Source organism: Pleuronectes platessa, chromosome 14 (genome assembly GCF_947347685.1).
Source record: "Pleuronectes platessa chromosome 14, fPlePla1.1, whole genome shotgun sequence".
NCBI lineage: Eukaryota > Metazoa > Chordata > Actinopteri > Pleuronectiformes > Pleuronectidae > Pleuronectes > Pleuronectes platessa.
This window is the reverse complement of record NC_070639.1, coordinates 9745416-9755666: the sequence shown is the minus strand read 5'-3', so window position 1 is coordinate 9755666 and position 10251 is coordinate 9745416. Positions and strand designations below refer to the sequence as shown.

The 10251-nt window shown below is 40.6% G+C and overlaps 1 protein-coding gene across 4 annotated transcripts in view; it reads left to right on the top strand.

Annotated features, from left to right (window-relative positions):
- Positions 1–9665, top strand: part of sytl5 (synaptotagmin-like 5) — a 43653-nt gene extending 33988 nt beyond the window's left edge. For all 4 annotated transcript variants that reach the window (XM_053439529.1, XM_053439530.1, XM_053439526.1 and 1 more), the window contains exons 11-17: positions 2868–3046; positions 3451–3553; positions 3648–3809; positions 3919–4027; positions 5668–5806; positions 5899–6107; positions 7332–9665. In XM_053439529.1, coding sequence (XP_053295504.1) covers positions 2868–3046; positions 3451–3553; positions 3648–3809; positions 3919–4027; positions 5668–5806; positions 5899–6107; positions 7332–7474 — 1044 coding nt within the window. In that variant the 3' untranslated portion in view covers positions 7475–9665. The remainder of the gene's footprint in view (positions 1–2867; positions 3047–3450; positions 3554–3647; positions 3810–3918; positions 4028–5667; positions 5807–5898; positions 6108–7331) is intronic.
- Positions 9666–10251: the final 586 nt, after the last annotated feature.

Genomic DNA, 10251 nt, shown 5'->3' with positions numbered 1-10251 from the left:
ATGTACGTCTGATAACAAGCTCACATGAAATATGCAGGATTTTATAGATTTAAAGATGCTCGTTCTGCTGCTGTCAGGGATAACACAGAATAATGACGATAAGTAGCAATACATCTCTCTGTGCCGAGCGTGTCTTATGATTTACTATTCAGAGTTTTAGGTCTGTAGTCGGACCTCAGAAACTAACATTACCACATGGCACATCAGAGCAAGGGACGTCTTAGTTGAGGGAAAGGAGAAGATATAAGACAAACAACTGGACGACACACCCCTGGTCAAAGTGCAATCTTGACCTGATGCTGGTGCTTAACAAAACCCTAAAGCATCACCAAATTTATTTCTATTCATCCCAAGGGGATCATGTAATTTCTTTACAGATTTCCAATGCAATGAATCCATCAGTTGTTTAGATTTTTCAGTCTAATCAAATGATTGTCATTCCAGACCTAACCTGGCTGAAATGAATGGTTTTCAAAAGAATAAAGTAATTTGAGAAACCAATCATCTCTCTGGTTCTAGCTGTTACCCTGTGTGTGAATGTGTGTCTGTGTGTTTGTGTCTGTGTGTTGATTTCACCGCTGCTGTTTCCAGATCAGTTGTAATCTCTTGTTTCATCTGATAATCACCATGGTGACCGAGTGTAATGGGTTTTCTGGCTTTTCTGCCAGAGACTGGGTTTTGTGCAGCTCCTCCTCAGGGGCCGGGGGACTGTGCTCGGGGTCTTCCTCTAACACTAACACATCAAAAGCTCTGATGTCTCTCCTTCCCCTCTCTTTCTGCCTTCCGTCTTTCCTTCCTGTCTCTGTCTCTTAAATGAACCGGCTGCTAGTCTTCCACTCCTGGCTCAGAGAGAAGGTGGGGTTACCTGAATATCCCCGACTCAGATGCTGAGACTGTAAGTCTCCTCTTCCACGTTTATGCATGCGTTTATATTCACCACTGCATTATAGAAGAGTGAAGGTGCAGCTGCAGAGCTAAAATATTACATGCAAGATTCAATAATACATACATAGATTTAATTTAAACATACCGGTATGCTCCGAAAGGAAGCTGCATGTTCGGTGTGTGTTTGTGCTCATTCGTGTTGTGGTTTTATCCTCATCTCTTGCCATTAAGTCTAACCCCTTACATTGAAGTAGTCATTTATCCCAATGGCTCCCTGGAGGAGATAAACAATTTACCTTCTCCAGTATTCCTGTCTTCCCTGGACAGGAATACCATTATCAGTGGATTATACCAGTTATTTCCTGTCCTGAACTCTCGTGTTAGCCTGCTTCCCCAAGAACTGCTTTATAATTACCTGCTGGGGTCTTTTGTTCATGAAATGAGTTTTCCAGGTAAACAATATGAGGTAGTAAAATGGGTTTTGCAAGCTAGTTTGTGGAAGAATTATGACTTTTTAATTTTGTAATCTATGAAACTCAGAGGGTGTAGACATGCTCTGACTCTTAACTCACACAGATACAGGAGATGTAAATTTAACTTTCTGGATTTAACTGGTGAGAACAAGAAGACAAGACAAGTTTCATTCGTGTGTGTTTTTACTGTTGACTGTTTCCCTTTTTTGTTTTTGTCTTTTTTTGTTTTATTCTTCTGGTTATACAGCTATATATAATATACACATTTATTTAAAGGGGAATTGTAGCATTTTTTCAACTTGGGCCTCATGTTTATAAATGTGTGTTAATGTATGGTTCATGCTAAAACATTTGGAATCAGTGTAGTAGTCTCTTCTAGCAGCTGTGGCACTGTTATATTAGTGGCTATCGTGTCATATTTGGGGTCCACGAGATGGCCACGAAAATTGCTGCTCTCCACCAATAAAAGGCTCAAATTGTTATTCTGGCAATATTACTCTGTTATGTTTATACATTTTGTTGACTGCCACAGTTGCCCCATAATAATATATTGTATCCACTGCAACAAAATTTTGCATGTACCATTCATTTATAAATAGATGGCCCACGTTGAGTTTACCAACTAAAATCTGAAAGTTTCAGATTAAGAGGTGCTCCACTTGTCATGTATTTTATGCAATAGTACATTAAATATCTTTTATTCATCTTTCCTTCAGCAATTTGAGAAGATTTAAATATTGTAACAGACATTTTTCTCGACTTTGAATTTCAAAGATTGGTAGTTTAAGAAAAATAATTGGCAAAACAAAAACACACACAAATGAGAATCGCTGTCACTAATGCAATTTCATTTCACTCTCTCGGTTGTGTGCATGCATCACTTCAGGGGAAAAGCTTTACTGATCATCCCGACCCATGACGTCATTTCATGTGCAGTAATCCTGAATCCTGCTCATTCCTGAAAAGGGGTGTGTCACAGACATCTAATAATAATAATAATAATCCCAAAACACCAATGAAACACTAATTTCTGCACGTGATACAAACTGCAAACTTACACGGTATAAAAGTGACTCTTCCAACAGAAATGTTTGGAATTTGGTCAACAGTGTTTGACCTTTTTTCAATTTATTTACCGAGGGAAGCTTCACTGAGGACAGTGCTCTCTGTCATAAAGGTCAAGCTCACATCTCTACTATGTGTGGCCCACTGAATCCTTAAGCCTTCTGTAGACAAGTCTGACCCTCTTTGGATCCAGTATTAGTGATGTAATATCTTAATCTTAATCTTAATGTGGATCGACACAAATTTTTACTTTACTCATTAAGGGCTGCAAAGTATTTCCACCATGTTTCATCAGCATTTAGCAAAACGTTAAGAATAACAAAGGTATTTTCAGCATCTCCCCTCTTTTCTGGCCCGTACCGCTTGTGTAACCTGTCTCTTCTTTACATCTTCCTCTCTCTTTCACCCCTTTGACCTCCTCCTCCTCCTGTGTCTCCCTAACAGAGTAGTATAAACAGCATGATGAGCATGTACAGCGAGACTGGTGACTATGGCAACGCCAGGGTGAGCGGCGAGATCCTGTTGAACATCAGCTACAGCTACAAGACCGGGGCGCTCAACATCCTGGTCAAAGAGTGTCACAATCTGGCCACGGGAGACGAGAGGAAGCAGCGCACTGACGCGTAGGAGTGCACACACACACACACACACACACACACACACACACACACACACACACACACACACACACACACACAGATATCAATACCCATATCATGTGTTTTTTCCTGCTTTATTTGGATGGCAGCTGCAGATATTTGCTAAAATCACTGTCACTCTTCATAGTAACATTTATTGTTTAAATATCCGTCTTCATGTCATTGTTTTAATCGACAAATTCGATGATTTCTTGCCCAACATTGCTCTTTCTGTAAAAAAAAGCATTTTAATTCAAAATAAGTTTTGTATTTTATTGATATTGGCCACAAATATCCATAATTGCCTGTGCAATAAGCTGCTGTAATACAGTGGAGACAGGAAGAATCTGCATGTGATTGACTGAGTGTCTGTGTGGTTTTCACTGCAGATATGTGAAGACTTACCTGCTGCCGGACATGTCACGACAGAGCAAGAGGAAGACGAGCATCAAGGCCAACAACATTAACCCTGTTTTCAATGAGAATCTGAGGGTCAGTGGCTGAAAAGCTCCCCAACGGTCAGTCTTGATCTATGAAGCTTCATTCTTTTAGTAAAGCTCCTGTGTTTCCTCATCATGTCGTGCAGTACGTGATCAGCCACTCGCAGCTGGAGACTCGAACCCTGCAGGCGTCCGTGTGGCACCACGACCGCTTCGGACACAACAGCTTCCTGGGAGAAGTGGAGCTGTCGTTGGACACCTGCGAGTTCGATTCCCAGATTGAGGAGTGGTACTCTCTGCAGCCAAAGGTAGCAACCCCAAATCAGCACGTACACATGATGTCTTCTTATCCTGTGTTATACAATTTACAAACACACAACAAGTGCCTGAGAGGTTTGTGAAAATGTGTTTGTGTAGATGGAGAGCGGTGTAGACTCTACCATGCAGTATAAAGGAGAACTGACAGTCGTGTTGAAGTATATACCTGCAGAGAAAAACCTCACGCTGCCTCTGGACCAAGTGCAAGGTACACCCACAACTGTGATGTCTATTATTTATTATATTGTGGAACAGGTTGCAAAAGCTTTTGTGTTATTACCTCCGCAAAGGAGATTATGATTTCTCCAGCATGTTTGTTTGTATGTTAGTTGGCAGCATGGATGTTTAATGGGTCAGGAAAGAACCAATAAATTATGGTGTGGATCCAGATCAAGGGGCTGATCTAGGATTGTTTTTCACTTTCTTTAAAACTGTTAAATTGTTTTGTTTTTCACGATTTCACCAATTTCCCAGACAATAACTCATTCATACAACTGACACTTTTTGGGAGCTGATATTTAGGAGTATGTGGAGTTTTGTGCAGTTGTATTGAGTTGAAAGGAACTTTCAGGCTTTGGTATGCTATTACATTTTCAAATTTTGACAGAGAAATTAACTGTCAGTTTCCCATTTGTTCAATACCTTACATGGTCTGAAGGTTGCATATTTATTATTCTTTTAATCAGGTCGTTCCAACACTTCATTGAAGCCCTCAGAAGATATTAAGATCCTCTCAAGTAAAAGCTCACTGTGTGTACTAAGTTCAATTTGAAAGAATTGAAAGACCGAAATCTCTAATTTACAAATGTACACAAAGGTTTAGTTTTTGGTGAAGCCACTTTCACAGAAATTACCTCTTTGAATCTTAATTGGTAACAAGTAGATCATCTCAGCGTCTGTTAGCCGCTCTCTTCAGGCCTCTACAGATGGTCTGGGCTCTGGGCCACTCGATGACAGTCAGAGACTTGAAGCCTCTCCAGTGTTTTCTTTGCTTTAAGTGAACCTTCGCCTCATTCTCAGGCCGTGTGCGCTAGAGCAGGTTATCTTCAAGGACCTCTCTGTATTTGGCTGCACTCATCCATCCTTCAACTCAATACCATGCTGCACTGCAGGGATGGTTTTAGTCAGGTGATGAACAGACAGGTTACGAGACCAAACACATTAAAAAAATAGGTCTACGCAAAATAATTTACACAAAACGCTGCAACGAATCCAAAAGTTCCTCTAAAACAAAGCCTCATCAGGCGAGCAAGTTTCAGACAGACAACAACATTTAAAACAAAACAACTTCCTCATTTGGAATTTAATTGCATGGCAGTTATTTTTTATAGATAGTAAAACAAAATCGATCCCCTCCTCTTGCAAATTATGTCCAGAAAGCAAGAACGAAAAACACCATCACCTGATACCAGACATACTTCTGTGTGTGGTAACATATTCATCCGCTAGGCTTTACTTCTCATTTATTCAATTTCTAGCTTGATTTTCAAACTGATAAATGAGAACACTGAAAAGTGTTCTCTCACCTCTACCTTTCTCAATACTTTGTCTAGTACTCTAATTTGTGATTTAATTGTATTGATCGATTGATTGTTTGAGTCTTAATTACCTGTTGAATTGTTTTCCTTAAATCTAAAGCCTAATCATTGTTGTGTGGCTTGTTACACCTGAGTATAGCTTACTGTTGAAAAACATGTCGTGCGTCCATGTGTTTGTCTTTGTAAACACTTGTGTTCATATGCTTTCCATGTAAAGTACATACTACAGACCTGTTTTCTTTCTCAAGTGTTACATAAATAAATAAATGATTTGTTTGCTCTCTCCGTGTTTGCCTCTCTCCCTCCTCAGTGAAGAAAGGGTTCCTGAAAGGCAAGAAGAAGAGCAGCTTCACCCTCCCTCAAGGGGGCATGGTTGAGCTGCTCGTCAAAGGAGCTAAAAATCTGACGGCTGTGAAGTCTGGAGGAACGTCTGATCCGTTTGTAAAAGGGTGAGTTGCTCCCTGCTGGTTACCTGACCTGTGATTTACAAAGAAACAGCCCCAACACTGTGCAGTAATTTTAACTCTCACCTTCATCCCAGGTACCTGCTTCCAGACAGCAACAAGTCGACCAAGCACAAGACGGCGGTGGAGCGACGCACAGTGCACCCGCAGTGGAACCACACCTTCACCTACTGCGGCCTGCAGCCAGGGGACCTGGACAACGTCTGCCTGGAGCTCACCGTGTGGGACAAAGAGGCTCTGGCCAGCAACGTCTTCCTGGGAGGAGTCAGGCTGGGAGCCGGCACAGGTATGTGTAAGAAAAAGTAAAATGTCTGGATAGACCTTTCTGGTAGAGCTGCTTTCAGACATGCACTGAACTCCAGACATTTTTCCTGAAATGACCAAGAGAGTTGTATGAGAACGCATATGTCCAAATCAATTGCTCCGGACAATTTCCAGAACTTTTCCCCGTCAGCCCCCGAGTAAAATATCTTTAAAATGTCAGAGTTGGCCTATAGAGCTGGGAAATATCCGACACACAAAGTTGAAAAAAAAACTAAATTATACAAAGATCTCAGGATGATGAGGAGGAGCCAGACACGTAAACATGTGATTCTGCAGCAGAATATTTACATTACGACCCCTCGTCATATTTAAGAAATGCTGTTTTTCAGTGTTCGGGCTAACAGATTAATTTGGTTCTTCAAATATTGACATTATTTTGAGCTCATGATTATTTAACTAATTGTATCTTGATTTCTTTAATACTATAGAATGTGACAGACATTTTTTTCTCAATAACTGTACATTACTACAATTTAGACATAATTAAACTATACTTTGACAGTCTTGTATATTTGTTTGTATGCTTGTTAAAGAAGCTTGATAATAATTTTTATGTTTGTACAGCAAATATGAAGCTGGAGCGGTAATCCAGATAGTGTAAAGACGAGGAAGAGGGGGAATGGTTGTTCAAAAGATAAAAATTAAACCAGACCATATTTAAATCAGTTTTATTCCTGTACCCTAATAGTTTGAAACTGTTGTTTATTTATTCCTCTGTATTTATTTTTATCTTCACCGAGGAGGCTGTTTTCATTGGTCTTTGTTTGATTGTTATTTAGAAGGATTATTCAAAATACTTAATACTAAACCAGTGAACGGATTCAACATTTTGGTGAGAATCCAGATCCAGGAATCTTTCACTTTCTTTAACATTGTGTTTTTCAACATTACCTCAGACATGGCATTTATGAGTTTGTGCAATTTTGTGCAGATCCAAATAGAAATCTAGATCGAGTGAATTCAAATATGCATTTTACTGATTCCCTTATAGTCCTATGAAAATGTGTTGTTTTGTGAGCCCAGGGCCTCGAAACCTAATTCATTCATCCATTCATTTACAGTTCATCAAATATTAAAGAGTGAGCGGAGTGCCGAGGGAGCGTTTGTCTCCTCGGGGCTCCGCAGCACGAGTACTTCTAGCAAACTAAAACAAATGTTTGCTCGTTTGTTTGTTTCTCCCCTGAAGGGAAAAGCTATGGGAGCGAGGTAGACTGGATGGACTCCTACGGGGAGGAACAGCGGGTGTGGCAACGCATGACTGACAACCCAGAGGTCCCTCAGGAGTGCACACTGATGCTGCGATCCAGCATGCGCAAACGTGAGACATGAGCCGGACCAAAGCCCAGAGGATGAAGGATAAAGAAGGAGGGAGAGGAGGAAGAGAAAAAGAAGAAGGTTTGAGTGGTGGAGACTGGTCCCGACTTGTTCTCCACCCTGAGATGTTCAGATCCAGAACAGCCAGTCATGCCTTACACACTCATCTACATGTGTCCCTCAGCATCTAGTCTTGACCAAACACTGCTGTTCACCGCTGAATATAAAATAAGAAAACCTGTATGTAACTTACTATAGCTACAGAATAAGCACACGGTGTGGCTCCTGATGCGTCCGTCCTCGTCTCTGTGATACATTTACTAGAGTCATTTCCTCGTGTAGTAACGGCTGAGGTAGACCACAGTCGACAATGCACCAACCATTAATGTAGAAACGTAGACGTTCCCTTTACAACGAAGCTCCATCCTGGTCTGAAGCACACAATGGTGCCTCATTAACAGCTGTGTTCAGGGGTGGAAAGTGACTGGTGTTAGTGCGACTGTGCCATCCTACTCCAATTAATTATAACTGAGGCAGAGTGATGATGGACTGAGAACACTTGAAGACTCCTCAGAGTACGTACACACTGTGTGGTCACGGCCATGCTTCTGTTTCAGATGTATGAGGGATCCAAATAGAGAAACCCTCGATAAGCCTTTGGTTTTGCAGAGGGTAGCCCTGTAGCCTGGTTCCTGGTTTGAGTCCCTGTTGTGTGGGGTTTTCTCCCAGAGTCCATGTTAATTGTTGATTGAAGACTCTAAAGCTTATGTTGGCCTTGCGATACACTGACGACCTGTCCAGGGTGTGTACCCCCCCCCCACGACCCTCACAGGATAAGTGTTACAGATTCTATTCAATTTAAGGTAATGGATGGAAGTAGAAATACTTCACTCAAATACATTTAAGTTTACTCAAACTACACCAACGAGTCAAATATGCCTCTGAATAATGGTCGAAATATTCATCTTTTTTAATCATAATTTTGAATTCTTAATATTATAAATTGTTGACATTTGTGTTCAGTTTTCTCATATTTCACTTGTGAATTCTTGAATTAAATATTTCAAAAAATAATTGCAAGGTCATAATAACCTTAGACCTTTGACCAACAAATCATTATCCGTTCAACTGTACAAATGCTCACATGTTAAATGCGTCGCTTTGATGGATTCAGATGAAATTCTGGTCAAACATTTATCGTCCCCAGAGGATGAATCTGTGTGAGATGATCATCCAGGCAATTTCTCAACATTTACACACATTGATTCTCATATAGTTTGATTTCCAAGAACATTGGTGGCACTCAGTCCAATTGAGGGTTAATCATCACTGTTTTGGTGATTTATGAATGTCTCCGCAGCGCCACCATCAGGTCAAATCTTGCCAAATTCTAAATCCTTTTTCCGCCTAAAGCTAAACTTCATGATACTGAACATTATACCGTGATTGTGACCAAGTCAAGTAACAGGAGTACTCCCGCTCAGCTCGTTTCCACCCCTGACTGTCTGGTAAAACATAATCTGTGGCACAAAGTCTGGATGGATCCATGATTTAGACTAGATTCAATGTAAATGAACATGACACTGTATCAGTGTGATAATAGATATGCATGGTACTGTATTAGACAAGAACAAAAGGAGGTTATTAAAAGCACTGATAATGACATCACTTTACACTCAGAAGAGGACGTGTGATCTGCGGTGCGTTCCCAGGAACCCTGGGGCCGCCGCTGTGTGATAGAGTGAGTCAGCACTGAGCAACGTTGCGGTCATCTCAGGGGGAGCCCGACAACGTGGCAGTGGCGGTCACCTCGTCCCTGACACCCACGGCTTCGCGGCTCCGCGGCCCAACATCCTGGGACGAATCACGCAGTTCACAAAAAGATGAATTAAAAAGGTTCCTCCAGTGTAAAACCCTGCTCATCCATGTTTCATATTGGTTTGCCAGTTTCCGAACGCCCGTCCTTGGCAAAACCGAACTCCCAGAGCAAAATAGTTTCACACTCCACACTTAAAGTAATAACTCATGGTGTTCACTGTACAATGTATTTTAGATGAGAGGCTCGTGCAATACCTGATTAACTGAAGAAGCTCTTGATGTACATCATGTGGTGTCTCTGTTCCAAACATCAGATTCACTCCATTCAAGCCTTTTTGTCCAAAATATGTTACGGGAATATTTTCAAATAAACACATCTTTCCATAGACTAATTGTTTGATGGATTTTTTGAATGTTTCCAATTTTTCGAAATGTATACTAGACTATTTCGGTTTTTTCTTTGTAAGTGGTAGCCACAACACTAGTTGCGTATTTCTGACTGAAGGAGTGTACAAAAATCTTTTTCAGTCATTTATCATTGTTATTTCCACGCCTAGTCGGAGGTTTTCAAATTGCTTGCAAGTGTCAAAAACCTAAAGTTAATGAAGTGCTTTGATATGAGATAAACGTTGAAAATATTCACATTGAAACTCTTCTTTTTAAACAGTATTTCACAGGGATTTTGGCAAATCAAAAGACCAGTGGAATGATCAAAGGAGCTGCTGATTTATTTTCTGTCAAACTTTAAACAGTTTGATTAATTTCTGTGGCACAAACCAAACTTTTGAAACCTAAGGATTATTCGCAGTCTGAGTCGTTTTCATCATCAGCTTGTGCGACAGACTATAACTCAACTCTGCTTTATGGTTCCATCAGAAGAAAGTCATTGAGGGTTAAATCTGGAAAAGTCTGGATCCATCTTTACTTCCAGACCTGAAGAGAAAATGTATTTCTTGTTTAATTCATGTACAGTA